The 22,176-nt window shown below is 31.6% G+C and overlaps 3 protein-coding genes and 1 long non-coding RNA gene across 6 annotated transcripts; 1 reads left to right on the top strand and 3 right to left on the bottom strand.

Moving 5' to 3' along the window:
- Window positions 1-581: 581 nt before the first annotated feature.
- On the bottom strand, window positions 582-8,675 carry LOC105247850 (acyl-CoA Delta(11) desaturase). 2 transcript variants are annotated; one of them, XM_011252255.3, is made up of 7 exons: window positions 8,589-8,675; window positions 3,191-3,325; window positions 2,748-2,915; window positions 2,391-2,521; window positions 1,656-1,861; window positions 1,365-1,547; window positions 582-1,240 (listed from the first exon to the last, which is right to left on the bottom strand). In XM_011252255.3, exons 2-7 carry the CDS (start codon window positions 3,207-3,209, stop codon window positions 985-987), a joined length of 963 nt encoding a protein of 320 aa, XP_011250557.1. In that variant the 5' UTR covers window positions 3,210-3,325; window positions 8,589-8,675; the 3' UTR covers window positions 582-984. The 2 variants fall into 2 exon arrangements, with proteins under 2 accessions (XP_011250557.1, XP_011250558.1); XM_011252256.3 differs by lacking the exon at window positions 8,589-8,675 and adding an exon at window positions 7,449-7,495.
- Window positions 8,676-9,575: 900 nt separating this feature from the next.
- On the top strand, window positions 9,576-17,449 carry LOC105247851. Its single transcript, XM_011252257.2, has 5 exons — window positions 9,576-9,669; window positions 15,302-15,518; window positions 15,775-16,089; window positions 16,406-16,645; window positions 17,013-17,449. The coding sequence occupies exons 2-5, from the start codon at window positions 15,303-15,305 to the stop codon at window positions 17,229-17,231; spliced, it is 990 nt and encodes a 329-aa protein (XP_011250559.1). The 5' UTR covers window positions 9,576-9,669; window position 15,302; the 3' UTR covers window positions 17,232-17,449.
- On the bottom strand, window positions 16,016-17,126 carry LOC112639987. Its single transcript, XR_003123790.1, has 3 exons — window positions 16,982-17,126; window positions 16,344-16,694; window positions 16,016-16,156 (listed from the first exon to the last, which is right to left on the bottom strand). It is a non-coding gene; the product is annotated as an uncharacterized LOC112639987 (long non-coding RNA).
- A 429-nt stretch (window positions 17,450-17,878) lies between the features above and the next one.
- On the bottom strand, window positions 17,879-21,372 carry LOC105247853 (zinc finger protein 37). 2 transcript variants are annotated; one of them, XM_011252258.3, is made up of 8 exons: window positions 21,228-21,372; window positions 21,097-21,161; window positions 20,704-20,945; window positions 20,259-20,602; window positions 19,752-20,088; window positions 19,400-19,567; window positions 19,089-19,256; window positions 17,879-19,015 (listed from the first exon to the last, which is right to left on the bottom strand). In XM_011252258.3, the coding sequence occupies exons 3-8, from the start codon at window positions 20,900-20,902 to the stop codon at window positions 18,036-18,038; spliced, it is 2,196 nt and encodes a 731-aa protein (XP_011250560.1). In that variant the 5' UTR covers window positions 20,903-20,945; window positions 21,097-21,161; window positions 21,228-21,372; the 3' UTR covers window positions 17,879-18,035. The 2 variants fall into 2 exon arrangements, with proteins under 2 accessions (XP_011250560.1, XP_011250562.1); XM_011252260.3 differs by having other exon boundaries at window positions 20,704-20,887.
- Window positions 21,373-22,176: the final 804 nt, after the last annotated feature.

Genomic DNA, 22,176 nt, shown 5'->3' with positions numbered 1-22,176 from the left:
ATATTGGAGCAACATTTTAACATTATGAAAATGTATAACATGTGTTTCTTTACTTGCCGCTACGTGGCGACATCAAACTTAATTAACTGGTGTTCGAATTTTCGTCTAAAGTGAATATATAAGAATCTACACAGGACTAATGCAGTAATTATATTTCTTATCTTGAGTCAGTTTAATTTCTGATAAATTGACTTGATTTATTTAATATTCTGAATTCTAATAAGGGATCTAGATTATTAAACAAATAATTTATTTAATAATCTTGATCCCTCGTTGGGATTCAGAATATTAAACAAATTTTTCTTCACTGAATGGATAAATGAGAAATAGTTCATTTATTGCGCGCATTAAAATATTCTGGTGTCGAGGGTATGTAAAATAATTGTACATATATTATTGAGATAAATATTTAATAAGAAATATTTATAAATAAAAAATTAATTATTAATAAATTTATTAATAAAAAACACTAACTAGACACTAACTAGATATCTTTTTAAAGGCGTAAAATTTTTTAAAGGGAAATGTTTTTTCCTATCTTTCTTAAACATTTTTTAAATATTTTCAAAGTTTATTTATTAAATTTAAAACGGTCTGCATTTGTAGCAAAACGCGTTTTACGATTACAAATACATTGCATCATAACATTACTACAATCTTACATTGTAATATTCCTAAAAGCGGACATTTTAACGCTGCTGCAATCCCACAGCAATGGTGCAGCAAATTCTGCAGTGAATTTGCAATGTTGCAATATTGAGGTGAAAAATGGCTGCAATGTGTATACAATCTTCGTGTGCTGTATGGGTAATAACACAATTATGGCTCGTAAATGAAAACGCATCCGAACAGCTTGATAGCTGTTTTTCAACTCCCAGCTGATTCTCGTTGTTTATAAACAATCTTCTTGATCACGGAATCCGGACAACAGCAGGGCCGTTAATAATAAGAAATGATAAGAATAAGAAAATGATTCTTTACATTTTATTCTTCGTGCTTGATTTCATTAATTGTTCCGTCGTTTCGAAGAATACGTTTCTTTATCATGTCAACTTTTGCGGTTTTCAAATCATAAGCCAAACCTAGACAAGCGAAAAAATCAATGAAAACTGTAGTGAAATCGATCAAATATTTTAATTCGGCGACTTTGTAATCCCAAGGAAAAATATGGTGATAGTTGTGCCAGCCCTCGCCTAATGTTATGGCAGAAACTCCAATATTATTGACGGGCGATATTGATCTGTATAATAATGTAAATAATGTAAATTTGTAAACACAAGAATACCGATATCGAACATAGATATCGACATAGATTATCATAAACAATTTCATCCACATGTTCTAGAAATACAACAAATGCATACTTGTCATATGGTTTTGTTCCCCATTTGTGAGCCACGGAATTCACCGAAAAAGTTCCATGGAGATTTAAATAGAGCGCGCAGATGATAAGATGCCATGCACACGATGGAGTCTCATTCCACGCCAAGCAAGGTATCAATGTTGGCAGAATAAAGCAGCATAGAATCGCCAAATGTGCATACCACCTGAGTAAAGAAGAATGTATATGTAATAAATAATATTAGCAACATCAATAGATAACGAACAGCTTGTAACTAGCTCTCATTTTCGTAAAAAAATTTCGCTCGACATACTTCCTCTGAAAGACGACGAAGGGATCTTGTTCGAGATCGCTGCAATCTATCATAGCACCTTTATTAACGACTTCCGGATGTTTACGAATTAATAGCCAGCCAACGTGCGAGAAAAATAATCCTCTGCGCGAGTTGTACGGATCTGCATCAGTATCTGTATATTTGTGATGCACTCTGTGATCTCTGACCCACGCGTAAATAGGGCCCTAAAAGTGTATGAAAAGAAAAAAATTCATATTTAGTTTTGATATTTTATTTTTTAATACTTTTCTAGAAAAAATATTTAATATTTGTCTAGGAAAATTATTTATTGAGGTTTTATTTCTTTGGAAAAATGATTTTGTGAGGAAAAATTATTGTAAATTATTTTTAAAGACTTTTTATTAAACATTTTGTTTCATACAATATTTTTTATATACTTAGCGTATTTTTTTTATCTTTGCAAGGTTTTTTAGAGGGATATAAAAGTGTATGAAAAAAATGAATATGTTGTGCCTTGAAATGGGACACAAACTTCGAGATCGAATCATTTCATATTTTGCTTTCACATTACTTTTCTAGCAAATTCCTTTATATCCGCATACGGTGTGAGAGCTAAGAGTTTCTTAATTTTCTAACTGAATTTCACTCAATTTACGAATATTCTAAACTTGTACACCCTCTGTGTAACCTTTCTATACACAAATGACTGTGACGAGAGAGAAAAAGATAAAGAAAAAAAATTAACGCGCTTACTTGAAAAGCAATGGTCTGAAAGACTGTCAGAATTAATCTCATCGGCCATTTTGCTTTGTAAGATCGATGGGACCATAATCTATGAGAACCAGCAGTGGTGCCTAGCGCCGCAACGATATAAAAACCCCAGGCTGATTTGAAAAAATAATGATATAACGATTCAAACAGTCGATAAAATTTTAGTAATTCATGAGAAGTTATATTATATCATTCATTAAAATTTACTTATATTATGCGCAATTTATTTAATGTAGTCAATAATTAATTTAGTGTACGATTCTCTTGGATATTAAAATTACACGAGGACTCTTTAAGAAACGAAGTCAATAAAATTAAGATAGATAAAAAAATACTTACACCAAATGATTGTCCAAAGTTTAGCATGTAAAAAACCTAGATACAGTCCGTAGATGCTGGCAAAATGAAAGTACGTTAAAATGAAGATTCTATCCCAAACAAGCTTCCATTTATAATCGCCTTTATGTTTTCCCGAATTTTCTGTTAGTACCACGTTTTTAAAGCCTTCTGTACAAATTTCATCATAAACAAGATAATCATATCACCAAATAAATTTGATATCATGTTAAAGAGTCTATAAGACATATGTTTAAGACACGTTAATTTGTGGATAATTCTTGATTAATGTTTCTTTATGAAAATTATGCCGATTAAGTTCGGAAAAGTGTTGTCGACAATATGTGTTAACAATTAATATAATATATAAAAACACACGATGTAAAATGAGAAAGGAATCTGCAAATTATTAATAACTAATATACAAAATAAATTAAACAAATTACCTTTAAAATAATTGCTCATTATAGCTGTAAGGTGTCCGATTTATAAATGTGATTCACTTGAATGACGCACCATAAAGTGTTTGAATTCGAATTTAAATTACGTGTCACTATTATGCATTGATCGATCAATATCATCTAAAATGAAATAAAATTATATTACAACTAACAAACTACAATCGCAACTGCGAATCTTATTTGTATTTGTATTTATATAGATAATGCTTATATCCAAAGGTTTCCACCATTGCTAATATATTTGATAGGAAAAGAAAGGAGTAAGAAAATTCTGACGAAATGTAAGAAAGTTGTAACTGAAACAATATGCATAATAAAAATTTAATATATTAAGATGTAATTATTGAATAAATATCTGAGGATTCATAATGTATTAAAAACAATCAAACAATATATAATAAAAAATGTTTTAAAACATTTTCAGTGTTTTAATGTTTTTTGAATAATTAAAAATCCAAATATAAATGTTTATAATAATGTTAAGGCTCCTGAGTATTCGCCACGAAGAACTCTGAGTTGACGTAAAAATAATGATGGCGACATAAAAATAAAAATCACGTAAAAATAAAGGCCATTTCATGCAAATGTTCCGTTACCAGTTGCCAAACCATTGCGATTTAATTAGTATCAAATTAGTTCGATGATGATTCGACGAGGTATTGTGATAAATAGTGTATGTGTATGTATGTGTGTGATTCGGAGTATCTTATTCTTATTTTCTATATTCTTTTTAAAGAGAATTATTTATGTAGAATTATTTTATTGAAAAAAAAGATTATTTTGTTAAAAAAAGTGTACACACACACCACACACACACAAGTGACACACGTTATAACCTTTTTTTCTTTCTTTTTTATATAATATATAAAAAAACTTGAATTAAATGCGATGTTAAACTTTAAATTATTAAATTATTCATTTTATACTAATGCTATGACATTTAACGTATGTTAATTATGTGTTAATATTTATTCACTTTATACTAATGCTATGACATTTAACATATGTTAATTATGTGTTAATATTTATTACTAATATATCTATTTACATGTATATACCATAAAGATTACATAATTGAGTTTATATTTTTTTTCGCATGCAAACATTTATGCAAACATTTATGTAAGAATCAGCAATGTTATGACAATCAGGAAGTTTGAATATAATAAACATAACAGAATCAAGTTTTAGCATTAAACTTTTTTATTTTTAATTACATCTATTAAAGAAATTGAAAGAGGCAAATATTAAATTAGAGGCAGATATTATTTATTATATTTTATTGTATTTTTATTATTTTATAATGTTATTATTAATTATTTATTTTTTATTATTAGTTGTTTTTTTTTAATTTTTTTATATGTTATTATATTATTTATTATTTTATTTTATTTTGTTTAACATGTTATTATATATATTAAATATAGTTTCACAATTTGTAAAGTGAATATTTCCTATATGTTACTATTATCTATATTATTAAATAAGTACTTTATTTATATTATTAAATTTTTCAACTGTTCATTATAATAGATGATAAAAGCCGATTTCCCTTTCCGTATTCCTTGCCTTTGCATTTTGATCTTATTCTACGAGTAAAACATGTTTTAGCCTTTTAAAAGGATATAGATTTAATCTTTAGCTTGCTTCTTGAATATCGGTAATATATCAATTTTGCAAAAATTATTATAAATTATAATAAATTATTATAAAATTATTATAAAATTATTATAAATTAATATTCGCATTATTCTAACAAAACAATCTAAAAATAAACGCTGTGGTATCAGATGGAGTATCGTGATCTATATGAAACACATTTGGATAAAAAGAGTATTAGAGTATTAGTATACAATATATAGACATATAAAGAGGCTTGTGGTTTATTTTTGATTTTTTACATTTAATAAAATGTCTTTGAAATTATTTTACTCGTATATGAAATAAAATTTTAAAAATCTACGACAAAAACAATTTAAAAGGCAAAATTAAACGACATATATGGGTGTCAGATGTCACGTTCGATTCTGTTGTACAACCGGTTGCCTATCTCATAGGCGGTCTGAAAAAATACGCTCTTTAAAAAAAGCAGATTTCTTAACAAAAAAATTGATTCCCTTGGTGAAATTTCTTGAAGTTCCATAGATTTTAAAATATCCTGTATATATAGAATATCTTTTTTTTAAATGATACCATACCAAAGTACGCAAATAGTGAGAATACAGAAATATTACGTTATAAAATACAACATTTTTATTGAAAAAGTTATTTTATGAAAATAATTCCAATTATTTGTTGCCTATCTCAAAAAGTCACTCGCTATCATTATTGGAAAAATAACGAATCTGAATCTGTTACAATTGATTATAACATCCTTAAAAAAAAATCCGTTCCTCGAAAATATCAAAATTCTCTCAATTCTTGTCTCTTTTCTATATTGTCGATTAGTTCTTTCATTTAATTAATATTAAAATTAAAATATATACTTATCAATTTTTAATTAATTTTTTAAAATTAATATCGAGATTGATATAAATTTCAAGCACGTTGTTTAGGAGTTATTATTAAACAACTACAGTCAAATTAAATTTGAAATGTTTATTAATTCATCCACGTTCTCGATCATGATGTATGTACGTGAGTGAGCAGCGAATGGGAAAGAGGAGAGGTAAAACACAGAGCAAATTTCTTTCTTTCCAAAAGAATAATCAGCGTCCGATAGAATCGGAATAAATTGAACAAAGCAAAGCGTGTCAGTGATGAGTTTCTCCAGTGGGTGGAGAACCGCAACTTTCGATCTCGTTTTCCCATTGAATTCGACGCATCGCTTGGCGGCCGATTTATTGAAATTTTATGGAAACGGATCGCGGACTTTCTTTCGTCAAGCGTGCGGTCTGAGGAAGGTCGCTCTTTTCACCGGCAAACGAGAGTGACGAATCGCCAACACGTGTGACGGAATTATTGCGCGTAACAAGGAGTTGCTACGATAAATAATTCAATTTGGAGTGTTATTTCGATCTATTAACAAACAATATATGCAAATTACAAATTTATCGAACATCGAATATTATTTTACGTCACTATTATTATTCTCTCTTAAGCATTGATTAGGAGAGATATATCAAAGAGATATTTTTATACAATTTTTTTACACGATCATCATCCGACCTGCGAATGCAGGAATGAAATTTTTAACAGATCGAATTGCGAGATAAATCTGCATGCAATAAATGAAACAAAGGAGTATTATACTATAACATTTTACAAACGAGGAAGTAAGACCTGGCTGTGAGTAGCAATAGGTGAGAAAGTTACGTTGGCGTATGAAATTTTAATCGGGACGTAACGCTTGAACGAAAGTATATTAATTCCAAGTGACAAGTTGTACGCAGCACTAGATGAGAAAAAAATCAATCATCTTACATAACAAACGCGAAAATCTGGTTATTTTCATTCGTGTGATATCTCTTAAAAATGATGTTAGAAGCTAAACAGATTTTAGATCCAGAAATCTCTTAACGAAGATATAAATAATTTTAAAATTATTGATAACCGAAAGTGACAGAAGCAGAAATATACATTCACGCATTCCGACTCTTCTATTCCTAATTTTAAGTCACTTTCACACAAATTTGAATTAAAACATTTTAATTTTAGAAATTATAAAGTTGTGCGTACAAGAAAAATATCTAATAATGTTCTCTTTCTTCATGCAGCGAATAATTTTTAGAACACGAAAGCTGTCAAGTGTCAATGACACGTTTTTCGAATCATGAATTAAATCCTTTCGCGATAGATCAATGATTAGCATCGTGTATCTCCCTTCTCTCACCTTTTTATTTTTCTCGCGGAGCGAGGATGTATTTAATTCAGCTAATTATGTCATTACACGATATTTCTACATCGGAAAAGTAATTGTCCTTGTTTATTATTCTCGAATAACTCGATATCGACTTAATTTACAATTCTCTGTTGCCGCTTTTGGATTTTATTTTTGAATAATCAGCTCACGAATAGATTTCCTCTGAGATAAATATTTTAATAATTACAGCACACATGCAAACTGCATCTAATGTGAAATATTTCTAATAAAAATAACTAGTTCACGATCGTCTCTGGGAAAAATATTTTTTAATAACCAGAACACACATGCACATAAACCGCATCTACCGAAATATATAATCTGTATATATATATATATATATATATATATATATATATATATGTTGTGTATGTAACTTACATAAAATATTTTTAACGTAATATGTTGTAACGTTTTCGTCTAGCTTGTTACTCGTATGAATGTTACGCGCGATAGCGAATATATATACGTATCTACGTACGCAATTTATGTATAAGTGTTAAAAAAATAACCAATCACAGTCGATTATTTTTTCATCATAGGCCGAATATTCGATTTGTCAGTTATCTTACGACCTTACGGTTACGATTAAAATTTTTCCACGTGCGAAGGTCTTTCCGTACACTCTAACCAATCAGCCACTGCCACGCTGCCAGCTGATTGGTCACTTCTACGCTCCCCTTGCCCCGCGAGAGGGATCATGGAACGAATCGTTGTCGCGCAGTGTACATATGCTAACATATACTATTACACATGACATGACAGAAAAGGAGATTGTCTCTCCTTGTCACACAAAAAAATTCTAATGCTGACATAGAATAATTAATCTACAGATATGTTTTATTCAAGTGTCTCGATCTCGCACATACACATATGCACAAAAATTTTCTGCACCGAAATTTTTGTTATTACGTCGATTACTAAATCTATTTTTACTAGTTCATCTATATCCCTCCATGCAAATACATATCTCTTATACATAAAAGTTTTACAGTTTGTGCGTGCAAAATAGAATCAAGACTCGTAATGATTCTATTTTGCACACAAAAACTGTAAAACTTTTATGTATAAGAGATATGTATTGTACAATACATATCTCTTATACATAAAAGTTTTACAGTTTATGCGTGCAAAATAAAATCAAGACTCGCAATTGCATAAAGGAATGTAGATGAACTACTAAAAATAGATTTAGTAATCAACGTAATAACAAAAATTTCGGCGCAGAAAATTTGTGTGCATATGTGTGTGTGCAGATATGCAAAAGCAGCATCTAAAGACATTATAAGAATTTAGAAATTAATTTCAAATATATGAGAATGATACATACAAAAGAAATTGACTGTAAAATTATTAATGAAAAATCAAATGAATAAAATCCAAGTTTCTTTACTCAAAATAAATAGTTGATAAAACAGATAATGCACAATACGATAATGCAGAAGTAGTTTTAGTCCTTCAAGAAGCATTTCACTAGCACATCCCTAGTTGAAGTATTACTGATTAAAAAGGCCCACTTACCTGTCAATGCGACAGCAAAGATAGCGAGATAGAACGAGTGTCAAAGCACCGTGAGAGACCAACAATACGCGTGTGCTTTATCTTGACGGACATGTCACTCTCTTATATAGCATATCTTGTTGAAAGTTGTATATAAGAGATGAATAAATAAGGTCTCTTATCTATTTATCTACATCCAAGATCATTCAATAATGAAAAGTGTGAGGGAGAGAAGAGAAAAGGCATGAAAAGAGGCGTAATCTGACAACCGGGTTCATTATACAGCCCATCGCCCATCATCCATTTTATTTCACGCATTTTGCATTTCAATCGTGACACGCAATCTCAATTCTACATGTACCGCGAGATATATCCTGCTTCCTCAGAAATTCCGGCCTGCAATTATGCTTTCTTCGGAATTGCGCCGTAAAATCTTCCGCAAGTTTCACGAATCTTTATATCTCCGTTGTTTTCTGCTTTTCCCATTTCATTTTTTAATTTTCAACATAAAAGGCCGATCTTAATCGCGAGATATCTCATTTTCATCGGTGCAATTCGTTCGAGAATTAATGGTCATCTTAATGACATGAAATTTTTCAATTAATTGCAATCAAAAACAGTTTTTTATCTTTCTTAATTATCTCAGTAAATACTTAATTATTTTTAAACCTCCAGTATTAACATGATTTTATAGTTTAATTTGGTAAATTTGATTTCTATAATTTAAGAGATTCAATAATATGTTTTATTAAAATTGATTAATTTTTTTAATGTAAAATCGTGTTCTCTCGAGTATTAATTCATCTTTTCAAATTTCAGTAAAATACATTTAATCCTCGTAACATCAATTTTAACTCACGATCCTCGCCGAGACTCTTTAAACAGGTGCATCTTGCGAAGGCAGTAGAAGCGACTGTGCAGGAGTTTATCCCACTACTTAGAAGAGAACCGAATTCGCTTGATCTGGTGGAGGCAACTTTCAACAAGATATGCTATATAAGGGAGTGACATGTCGGCCAAGATAAAGCACACGCGTATTGTTGGTCTCTCACGGTGTTTTGACGCTCGTTCTATCCCGCTATCTTTGCTGTCGCATTGACAGGTAAGTGGGCCTTTAATCAGTGATACTTCAACTAATGATGTGCTAGTGAAATGCTTCTCGAAGGACCAAACTACTTCTGCATTATCGTATTGTGCATTATCCGTTTTATCAGCTATTTACTTTATTTTGTAAAGAAACTTGGATTTTATTCATTTGATTTTTCGTTAATAATTTTATAATCAATTTCTTTTGTGTGTCATCATTCTCATTATATTCTCTATATTTGATATTAATTTCTTATAACGTCTTTTGATGCTACTTTTGCATATCTCGCTCTGATGAGATAATTGAAAGTGATGTTAGTATTGATAAATTGCTATAAAACATATGAAAATGAATTTCACAATTTTTATAAATATATATTTCATTCATATATTTTTTTCTAACAATCTATTTATAAGTAAAATTTATATTCTTTATTTATATTTATATTTATTATTATCTTTATATTTTTATTAAATTTATTGCGACAATTATTATTAGATTTATTAATAGACAATTTTATATTAAATTTTACTGTTTCTATCTATATTTTATTTTATCTAAAGTAAATCTCTAATCGTATATTTTTAACTTTACCATCTTTCAATGTGAATTAAGTTTAACTTGGAATTGGATATTTCAACATGAATATTTTAAGAATGGATGGAATTAAGGAATGCGATAGGATTAACTATTGCAACTATGGAAACTTAAATGCTCGACTTCCTTATCTCGTAAGCAAATAATTTCGCCCGACCGGTTCTTGCCCGAGTGACTGCCTGTCAGGCACGTGTCATAATTCTTGTTCCACCATGCGTGACCAAGTTAATCTTATAAAGTTGAGACTTTAACGGCGTTCACGGGGGTCTCCCTCTCGATTTATCCGGTTCAGCTTCTAGCGTGAAACAATATAAGCCGTCGAAGAGAAAGTACAACTCGCCGTTCAAATTTCCATTTTTCTCTTTTCTTTCCTACAGTCGAGGAATAACTTAATTAAAATACCGCACAAAAATATCTTTTACGATTCGCTGAGGCTGCGTACGAGTAAAAGCGAGGCAGATCAAAATATGGATACCCCGCCATTCGCGCGAGCATATCCTTCAGAATCGATCTTTTCTCCGCACGAAAATGCTTGACGGTCTTGATGCTTCGTAATTTGCCTGTCCTTGATGGTATATATCTTTGTAACTAAATCTTAAATTTATATTCTGTAAAAATCCTCTTAAAATTAATCAAAGACTATAATTCTGTTGCTTCTCTTAAAATTTAATTTATAAAAGGACCTTTATTTCCAATTGCTAATTACTTTCTAAAATTATTAGTGCCTGTATATCATGTAAAAAAATCATATACATATATTTATATTGCAAATTTGAACTGCTTGATTTTCTTCTTATAATATTTTCAAAATGAGATAAAATGACAGCATGCTTAAAATGAAATACATTTACGTAATAAGCTACAAAGTTGATACATAATATTCAGTTATGCAATTCTTCTATTTGCTTTTATATAAGGTTTACAATAAATTTTTATTCTAAATATCTTAAATATCTTTTTCTTTTATATTATATTTTTATAGATCTATTTCAAATTTTAATAGCGAAATTGACAAACTTTAAATGTTTTGATATGGAATCTATATTATTTCTAATTTGCACATGAAATTAATATATGAAATTAATTGGAAATTTTGTTTTACATAATTATAATCACATACAAAATTTCCAAAACTACACAATAGATTTTTAATTAGATTATTGACGAGTAATATCAATAATAAATTTTTTATTAGAAATTTGATGCAATTATTAGAAGCAAATTAATTAGATTCCTTTTCAAGCAAGAATTTAATAGATTTTTTTAATGAAAATGAAAAAAAACTCTAAAAAAATATGGATTTTCGAAATCTATTTCTGAAGAAGAGCACACAAGGTATCTCGATGAGGAACGGATTAGCCGGTTGGACATGTTTCATGCGGAATTTTGAAAAAATGTCACCGCCCGGCTGCTCCAGATTTTTTTCTTAAACCACAACCGGTTGACGTTACGCGCGTTATACCAATGCAACGCGTTATATCTTTCCGCAAAGTCGCTGAACAACTATCTCTTTTTCCATTATGCAATATTGCTTTCTTTGCATGGCGCATGCAGGAAGTCGGTTATTCCGCGAGGAAAACGCCCTTCTCTGATATGCGTGCATGTTACGAAGATTTTGTTAAAACAGATGATTACGGTGAGAACGCCGGAAAGATTATGAATAATAATAACGATCATTCGAGCGATCTCCTCGATGGAGAAAGTTCCCGCGGTTTTCCTGCCAGCGAAATCGGAGAAACCGATCGATAAACAGGCAAAAAATGATTATCTGAAATCGATCGGATTCAACGCGACGATCGAATTCCAAAGAGAAAAGAAAATTGAGATAAAATACATCCACCAACTTTGAAATTAAGTTTGCGGATTTCAACATGCTCCGTATTGATTTACTAAATAGTCTTTTTACTTATGCAAGTTTTGTCCCATTCAAATTGGAACAATTTTTTATGCCGATAGATCTCCAGAGTCAAAAATTAAATGCGCGATAAAATGAAATTTATTGAGTAATTATTGTAGCTAGAAATTTTCTTCTCGAGAAAGAAAAGCTCGCACATAGTCAAATATATAAATGTGTATAATTATATGAAGTCCATGTGTGCTTTTTTCTCTTGTATAAATCTCTCTCCATATAAAGGAAAAATAATAAGAAGAAAATAATAACAAAAAGGAAAATATTTAAATTGCTTTTTTTAGAAAAAGTGAAAGTGAAGAAATTTCTCACATGTAACATGTATGTATATGACTTTATAAGAGAGGGCATATACTTTCAACTTTGAGTTTTCGAAAAAAAAAAATTTGACGAATTGTGTGAGAAGCTGAAAGATTCAATTAGAACCACAAAGTGGCGACCGTGACCTTGGAAAATTATGTAAAAGTTATATTCTCTTTCGTAAATCGCATTGTGCATCGTTTTATGGAGACGCGAATCGAACCTTGGCGCGATCACGCGTCTCGCAAGAAAGTCCCATGTTGGGTGTGTTTGTGCGTTATGCGTCATTTTTATACGAATGCCCCTCTCACTTTCACTCCGATCGGATTTTAATCGAGGAACTTTATCCACATGACAAACATAAGGCTGCCGCCGCGCTCGTTAAACGACACGACACTTTTTTGCCTCATTATGCCAGCGATTAGCGATTGGCTAATTCTATGGAATATTAACGATTTCCGGGTATCGAGAGGAATTTCTTTGTTTTTTTAATACATTCAACATGAAAGTGTGATCGATAAACACTTGTAACGAAAGAAACACTTTTAACATAATTCATACACAATTGTAAAATAATTAATAATTTCCGATATTTAGCAAATTCCACCTAAAAGTTTCTTAAAAAGTAAACATTGTTGATGTAAATTGTGATGAAATTTGTACTAAACTTAACTTGAATAAAATATTACAAAGCGCGCATTACGTATACTTTATATATAGATAAAAATCAATGGAATTTTTCTCTTAATTTATATTAATTTAGCAAATTTAATTAAATTAAATATTTATACGTTAATAATTCTACGTATTTACGTGAAATTAAGTTTAGATTTGACAAAAAGTCCCGCGAGCGACGAATTTGAGAAAAAATGACGTTATGCAATAGACGCGTTATTATGGATAGAAAATGGCAGATTATCTTCGATCTATGTATTTATATAACTGCTGTTGCTCTTTCGACATTCTTAAAACTTTTTTACCCCTAGAATTATTATTTAACCGATGATCAAAAACACGTAAAATTACAATTTTATTTCAATAAAATATTTTGCTATACAGTATAAGTAAGTTCTGGTATATTATAGCATACTTTGTACTAAATACTTTCATTTGTAGTCGTATTTCTATCGAAAAAGCTCACCTAAAACCAGTTTTAAGATATAGTACGGTTCAATAAATAACGTAACGTCATATTTATAATTTCCATTCAACAGAAATTCTCTCCGATGAAATTTATCTTGAAATGCAGCTTGCCTTGTGTTTGTCGTAGATTAATAAATTTTTGAAAAAAATCGCACGTATACATATCGATAGTCTTTAAATTTAATCAGTCAAGTATTGCATCGGGAAACATCACGTGTGATTCGGAAGACTTAAGAATAAGAGATTGACATTTACAAATGATTTACATCACAATTAAATACTAAGAAAATTAATAAGAATGTTATTATTATAAATCATGTAGTAAGAATTTTTGACTCAATCTACCGACAAATTAAAATGAATCGAATGAAAAATGTAATAATTTTTTATAACTAATATAATATGTATGATAAATCTAATGAATTGCGCGAATGTTGAAACATTGTATTAGAAATTCACAAAATTCCTTTGAATAGTCTTACTATAATAGATACGGTATAGATAAATAATTATAAATAATTATATATATAATAATTATATAACATAATTGTATATTATTTATAATATTAATTTTACTATCTATATATCTATTGATAAGTTTTCAAATTTTGTTCATTACGAACAATTTGAATTATATTATTAGATTGCTTACAACTGCACTGTATAATGTCCTGCGAAAACAAATTTATCATCTGAAAGCGCATTCAAGGCGAAAGGATATTTGCTTGACCCGGTCACGTGAGCAGTGTCCAAGTTTGAATAGCAAGAATCGTTGTTGCTTGTGCGCGAGAGCAGGTGCGAGGAAAGCGTGTTACTTTCTATGTGTGCGAAACTCGAACATCGGTTTCACGATCAGGTAAAGTCATTTCGGTCGTGACGATGACGTGCTCAACGAGCACGAATGCTTTCCATAATAATTCTCAGATATAGCACGCATCTGGAAAGCTAGTTTCTAATTGCTTTAAACGATCGAGTCGTGATAAAAAAGAATGATTTTCAAATAAAACACATGACCAAATTTCTTATCGCCGAATATATTCATTATTTTTAATGAGCTTTGAGATTCTCGTATTCATGTTGTTAACACAATTCTTTTATTTTTCTAAAGAGTTCTTTTATAGACTTTTCAATCGTCTTTTTATATTTCTTTATATTCCATTTACTTTCACATTTTTTTAAATATAAATTTACCTACTTTACCTTCTCGAATTTCATGTTTTCATTAAGAATTTCTAGTTTGAGGATCCTTTCATTTTTAAATCATCGAACTTTCGAATTGTCTGTACTCTTGTCTCATCTATGAAGAACGTGGATAATGACCTTCAACAGGTTAAAATGAGAAACGAGAATCGAGCTGTAATTGTATATCAATGTCATTACAGGAATAAAAGAGCATTTCTTCGAGAAATCGCAGCCGCGCGCTTTCTCGCAAATCGGCACTCATTAAATTCATATGCACGCACGTGCGCACGTGTGCACGCGAGGGGAAAGTGCCCTTGACCATCGATACCCTCGAAAAATGCGGCTTACGTTTTAATAAAATGGAAAGTCGAGATTTACATCGAATTTGATATATTATGACGCATAGCGTCAATAATAATTCATCATGATTCCTGCTCTTCGATTCTAGGCATTAATTTTAATCGAAATAAAATCGCATATCGAATTCTTCCTCTCTGATTACATTGTGTTTCACAGGATGTTTTGGGTGTTTCTGGGATTACTGGGCTCCGCCATCGCGGCGCAGAGTTCCTATGATCTGGAAGCAAGGGCGGTTTCGTTCCCCGGGAAGCCGAGTAGCTTAGGACCGCTCTACTCGTCCAGCTCGGCTCAAGGATTCCGTGATAACAGTTACGAGGACAATGCGGTGACACCCACACCCTCGCCGACGCCGATCTATAGAAATCAGCAACCGGTCAGTCTTCACATTATCTATATTTCCATTTAAATGTGCGCACGCATATATTTTTATTGTATTCAATTCAACATCAGATATTAATATTATCAAATATTATTATAATTTATTAAATAACATATTTAACATTAAATTATTAATTATTTTTTATAAATAATAACATTACAATAATTGAGATTAATGGATTCCGATTGATGAAAAAATTTGTTCTTATTAATGTGAAAAGAAAATACGAAAAAAAATTATTCTACCGCAGTTATATCGCAAGCCGACAGCAACGCCGATAGATGTTCGCGATTATCCTCAATCGTCGGCTATCCGCATCGGTTCTCCGTCGCGCGCTCCTCCTCGAGGCCAGTACGGACCCAATGGACCTCCACAGGAGGAACTCGAGGAAGAGAAGGAAGAGCCTGATCGTCTCAGCCTTCTTCTACCCCAGAGTAGATTCGATTGCGTTAACAAGCAAACCGGCTACTACGCCGACGAAGACCTCAACTGCGAGGTCTTCCATTACTGCCAGGACAACGCCAAGCATTCTTGGATCTGCCCGGAGGGCTTCACCTTCCATCAAGTTAGTGGAAACGCAAATATTCTCCTTTTTTTCGCGTACTTAATGTCTCGATAGTTGTCTTTGATCGCTGAAAAATATCGCTCATTAAATTACGATAATAAATTACAATAGATCGAATCCTAGATACTTTAGGAAATTACAGTAATCCCTGCCATCAACTTGCTGTTGTGTTTATTTTACGTATAATTGTTTTTTAATAATATATATCGTTACAGGTCATGATGTAAAGTGTTCAAATGCTTATCTACACATACCTCGTATCTTTATGAAATATTCAATTGTGATGGAACTAAAATTCATTGTTTGATTATATCAGGTACACTTAATCTGCATGCCACCCAGCGGCGACATCAGTTGTAAGAAGAGTTCGCAATACCATTTCGTCAATGAATATCTGTACAAGCCGCTGAATCTTCAAGAGGCCGAGACCAAGCCCAATGTTACACTGAGGTACAGCGAAAGGTATTATCCCGCTGATATTTATTCGGATGAGAGGGAAGTCGGTGACTATCAAATCACTCCTACGGCCGCTCCGACACGTCGTCCCGCCCCGCAGGTATAATCATTGTCATTAAATTGTGTCATAATCGTTCGAACTCGTTCACCTGTAAATTAGAAATTACAGTAAATTATAACTTGCAAGATTCATCTAAAACTCGCGTATTTATAGCACATTTCTTTAGAAGCGACTTGCCCTTTTTAAAAATAATTTAATAATAATTTTGAATTTTCCAAATTTAAAATAATTTTTAAAATTCATGATTCACACACCAAAATTATACATTTTATAAAAATCTTTCGAACAAGTTGAAGCATATTATTCTATTTCTATTTCTTTATACAAAAAAATGTAAATATGCGAGATATCTATTCCTTTTAAAATCGATCATACATTGACACATTAACGATTAGGTCTTGTACAGGTCCTTGTGAGCCCGCAGCCTCAAAGTTTGAACAGCATTCCCGCATCGGTTCGTCCCACAGGACTCCCACAGTACCGTCTCCCGGTGAACCAAGTATTCCACAGCCCCGAAGAAGTCAACATTCCTCTTCAACATAGACGACCACAACAGCAGCAGCAGCAGCATCAAGTTCTCAGACGATACCCTCAGATTCAACCCGAGGAAGAGGATTACGAATAGATTCTTAACATTTTTTAGCTCTCTACACGCGGTAGAATTCATTTCATTCATTCGAATTTTTACATTTTTCCCATTAATCATTAAAAATATTCGATACACGTTTCTCAAATCGTCTAATATTTTTCTAAATTTCTTTTTTTGTGCAAAATCCTCTAAAAATTGCGAAATTTAAAATACTCTAGAATTTCTATATTAATTTATATTAGCGGCTTTTATATCGTATTCTTAGAAACTTAAGATAGAAAGAATAAAGAAAAAAAGAGAGAGAAACTGATTGCAAAATAAAAAACGCAAAATAAATAAAAATTTATTTAAAGTGTCGTTAATAATCACATTTTCTAATTAATTGATAATTAAAGCTAATTTAATTATTGTAAATAAATGATCGGATAATTAAACGATACGCTAAGTTTGCTTATAGTGTGTAATTGACTTTAAGAATTGATAAGCGAAGATGGTCAATAAATTGTTGTTGCGTTATTTTTAATTGCATTCATAATTTCTAATCATATAAACAGTCTTATATTTGTTATCGGTTTCTATTCAAGTAAGCTATTCTAAGAAACATTATAATTCCTTAAAACTTAAACACAAATTTATTAATATATATAATTTAAGTCAATATTATATAAATTTAACATGTATATATTAAGACTTGAGCATTATATTTTTACTCATAAATTTGATAAAAACAAACCTCGTTACGAAGTACAAGCATATTGTCACTATGTGACAAACATTTCATATATTTGCCAATTTTATTCCAACTTAACTTTTGCGCTCAAAGCGCGGATCAACACGCCTTCAGTGCAGTTTTTGCAATTCTGCGTCTCCAATGCATATCGCTTTGCTTTCTTTTGCAGTCCTGAGAATCCTTCGGCAATATCGTTGCTCCGAATCATTGCCGTTTACCGTTGATTTCTCATTCAACTGTTCTTCCGCCAACTGCTGCGTAGTGTGTTTCTTGATCGTAGAAACACAATTAGATTCCCGAAGAGAAACTACATCATTCTCCCTATAAGCATTACAATTTTCTTCTACTTCGCGAGTTTTCTCATCTTTTCTCACCGTTTCAGCCTCGTTCTGATTGCTTTTCTCCTCGTCGTTATATCTCACAATCTTCTCCTCGTAGACGTCAGCTGTAGAATCTTTTCGCTCTCCTATCGTTCGCGAAAGAAGAGGCGGCTCGCTTGGCGAAGACGTGACCGTGGTAGAATTCTCTTGCGGTGCGAGCTTATTATTGGGATAAGAATTCACTCTGGAATTCCTATCTTTGAGGCAGCTGCGTACAAAATAATTGTGACTGCTGGCGCTCTGCGGGTACAACTTCTCCTCGATTCGACAGTTAATCACTACGGCCTCGGCGATCGGGATCGGCTCCGTGTAAGTGAATATTTTCTTATCGGTCCTGTCCTCAAGCCGCCTAAAATTGTTGATGGGCCCGTTGATTACCGGCACCGCGTTGCTCACTTCGCTAGTGGTCTTTATTACAGGCGTGATATTGCCCATGGAATCCAGCCGAGAGTTGATTTGATCAATATGGGAACTCGGAAACGTTGCAGTGACTTTGCCGGGACTCTTTGGCTGTATTTTCCTCGGCTGCTTTTGTCTCGGCCGTTGCTGATTACTCTTCGTCGAACAGCTTCGCGAATCCGCTTCAACGGCCGGCGTTTCACGTGTCTCACAACCAAAATCTTCGGTATGATGATGCCTAATGTGCCGGTTTAGATTGTCCTTGCGTCGGAAAGGAATGTGACAGTACTCACAGGAAAATGGTTTCTCGTCTGAAAAAAATAAATTCACAAATTCGAGCAGCCTCGTCAGCGTAAAAGAATGTTTATACGATATCTAACGCACCTGAATGTACAGTTAAGTGTCGTCTCAATTCACTCTTGGACAGGAAAACTTTGTTGCAATGAGCGCAAGAGAATGGTCTTTCCTTCTCGTGAATACGTTTGTGTCGTTTCAGCAAAAATCTATCTTTAAAACTCTTGTTACACTCATCACACATATGCGGTCGTTCGCCTATGATAGTAATCATCTACTCGTTATTTTTTTCATTTGCAGATTCTTTGGAAAACCAAACTTTTTGTCAATTTTTTGAGACTTAAAAAATATATTTACTAAAGACAAAATTCGGTGAAGAACACAAGATTATTTCCACTTACTTGTATGCGTTCGCATGTGACGTTTCAGATTAGTTAATATGTGAAAGGATTTGTCACACGACTTGCAGTTATATGTCGCCGTTGCATTGTGCACATTTAAGTGATTTTTCAAATCGTCTCGTTTACTATATCGCTTATTACATTCAGGACATGTAAATTGCTTCTCCTCTAAAAGATTCAAATTAGAGTCATATAAATGTGTACAAAGTACATGTCATTTTTATTATAATTCTTTAAAAAAATATATATAATATTTTTAATAAATTTGCTTAATTATCATTTATTTTAATTATATAACATTGATGTATCATGGAGAGAAAAAAAGAAAGAAAAGAATTCCAAGTATGCTTACTGCTGTGGGAAAACATGTGCCTGTTGAGTTTGTTCTGCTGGGGAAAAGCCTTTTCGCAAAGATTGCATTTGTATGGTTTGTGACCTTTATGAACCCTCTCATGATACTCAAAGTGAGAACGTTTAACAAAGCTCTTATCACAGAAGGTACATTGATACGGTTTAACGCCTGTCACACAGGCATCATGATAACACTTGCCCTTCTTGTTACGGAAGATCTTACCGCATACGTTACATTTATATTTTTCTGGAGTGCCTGGTATTATTGTTATATGACTGCGATCCCGACATTTGATATCCTTATTCTTTTCCACAGTCTCCTCGAAATTTCCTTCTGCCTGATTACACAAGAAAAAAATTTTTTAATTAGCTAACACAACAAAAAATTATCACTTTCTTCTACCAATAATTGTTTCCTAATTGCAGCTTTTAATTTCTTACATGTAGCAATTAAAGTTATTTTCTATAATGATAAATAAATAAATAAAACTGGAATTTGTCTTCTTACATGAGGATTTTGTAAACTTGCAGAATTGTGATCATTTCTACTTTTTAAATGGGAACAAGTGTCCAATACTGTGTTACGAGTCTCTATCTTTGGAATGTATAACTTGTTGGAATCATTATTGATAATTGTATCATTGGTAGCAAACTTGTAGACTCCATCTTTGTCAAAAGTGACATTCTCATAATGAAGATCTAATGCTGATTTGCGCTTAGTAGAAGTAGATTCAGGATGGTTCTCCTTGGACTTGGAATCCTTGTTGATAACTAGCTCTAATGGTAATACAATTTCCTCACTGGATGATTTGTGTGTATCATTTGAATCTCCATTCATGGAACATGGTTTTTCTGCAATATATTAAACTTATTACAAACAGAAATGATTCCAAAAATATAAATCCAAATTAGAAAAATCTGATAAAGGCAAAACTCCAGGAAAACTTATGTACCCAAGTAATCTTGAGTGCCATGATGTTCAGCTTGGCAAATTTTACAACCATGTTCCTCAATTACCAAGCATATTCGACATTTGGTATGGCCACAGCTATCCTTTACGAGTCTTGAAAAAGACGCATTTGTAAGTTGTCCACAATTTGGACATTCTTCGGTCATTATAGTGCATTTTCTGAATTCCTTGGGAAATATCATACTTTATTTTCTGCATGCTATCTGGGAGCTTGTATAATCCTGACTTATATAATTAAAAAGAATAATTATTACAAATTATATCAAATAATTTGTATGTACAATAAAATACAGCAAAATAAGATTCTAATAATAGTACCACAATAAATGTGTAAGATCTAATCGAATAATGATTTTTAATAAAATCCAAATCTTACTTAAAAACTGCTCATCAAGGTGAAAACGTATAGAATTACATTGTTCCTCTTTTCCGATTATGTCCCTGAAAAATTTTGGCAACAATTTATTTATTGTAAATATCATATATTTGTTTCATTTTCACTTTTACCTATAATTTGTTTAACAATTAAGTAAATAATAATTTGCACTACTTTAACAATTTTTAAAGAATTTCAATCATTTATTCTACAATATTGCAATATCTCTTTATCGGCTAACGTTTTTGTACAAACTTATCAACTGCGGTTCCTGTAATTGGGTGCAGTTTCAAGTGCATGCAGTGTTCAGAGTGCGTTCTAAAATTCACTCCTTGTACTAGGGTAATTTTTCGATTGAGCAATCGGGATGAAAACACACCAAAAATTCCTTTATTCGGATTGGTCAAGTTTTCGAAGCGTTTAATTGACCAATCGGAACAAGTCTATGCTTCTTCATCCTTATGGCCGAGTTTCCACTGAGCGCGTCTCGCGCCGCGTCAGCCGGCGCGTCATGACGCGACGTGACGAAAGTTTTCAAGCAGCGTCGTTCTTATTCACCCTGAACGCGTCGCGACAAGACATTTTGTTTTTAACTTGCTCATAATAATCCGAAATAAATCGTTTTAGTTTAATTTACATTTGTCATAGACATTTGTATTATGTTTGCATTAATTGTGATATTTTTTAAATTGTAAATAAGAGTTTAAGAAACAACTATTTTTTTATATAATATAAATTGGTAAATGTATTAAATAATTTTTTTTCCATTTATAAATGGAAGTTTAATGGCTGGAAGTTTAGTTGAGTATAAGAAACAAATTTAAATTTAAACAAAGTACTGAAACAAAGTACTTAATGTATAAAAAAAATATCAATTTTTGCTATAAGAAGGGAATTTTTCCGCCTCTGACTTCTAAATTATTATTTTTTTAATTGAAATATTGAAATATTTAAGTTAAATAAATGTCATGTTAGATATATAATAGTTAAATATTCCAATTAAAAAGATAATAATTTAGTTAAACGATTTAGTTAAGTTAACAATTTTTTTTCTCAGTGTACACTGATTAATTATTTATT

This window comes from Camponotus floridanus, unplaced genomic scaffold (genome assembly GCF_003227725.1).
Source record: "Camponotus floridanus strain SB8 unplaced genomic scaffold, Cflo_v7.5 scaffold124, whole genome shotgun sequence".
In the NCBI taxonomy this organism is placed as follows: domain Eukaryota; kingdom Metazoa; phylum Arthropoda; class Insecta; order Hymenoptera; family Formicidae; genus Camponotus; species Camponotus floridanus.
The sequence above is the reverse complement of the archived record's forward strand: the minus strand, read 5'-3'. Positions and strand labels throughout refer to the sequence as shown.

Bases quoted from the DNA above. Each gene is read 5' to 3' on its own strand.
- LOC105247853 (XM_011252258.3), bottom strand. From the start codon at position 20,902: ATGATATTTCCCAAGGAATTCAGAAAATGCACTATAATGACCGAAGAA. The intron at 20,603-20,703 runs GTACATAAGTTT...AATATATTGCAG, and splicing joins TGGCACTCAAGATTACTTGG to AAAAACCATGTTCCATGAAT. The intron at 19,016-19,088 runs GTGCGTTAGATA...TATTTTTTTCAG, and splicing joins ACACTTAACTGTACATTCAG to ACGAGAAACCATTTTCCTGT.
- LOC105247850 (XM_011252255.3), bottom strand. The intron at 1,548-1,655 runs GTATGTCGAGCG...TTCTTTACTCAG, and splicing joins TTCGTCGTCTTTCAGAGGAA to GTGGTATGCACATTTGGCGA. The intron at 1,241-1,364 runs GTATGCATTTGT...ATTATTATACAG, and splicing joins GGAACAAAACCATATGACAA to ATCAATATCGCCCGTCAATA.
- LOC105247851 (XM_011252257.2), top strand. From the start codon at position 15,303: ATGTTTTGGGTGTTTCTGGGATTACTGGGCTCCGCCATCGCGGCGCAG. The intron at 15,519-15,774 runs GTCAGTCTTCAC...ATTCTACCGCAG, and splicing joins TCTATAGAAATCAGCAACCG to TTATATCGCAAGCCGACAGC. The intron at 16,090-16,405 runs GTTAGTGGAAAC...TGATTATATCAG, and splicing joins AGGGCTTCACCTTCCATCAA to GTACACTTAATCTGCATGCC.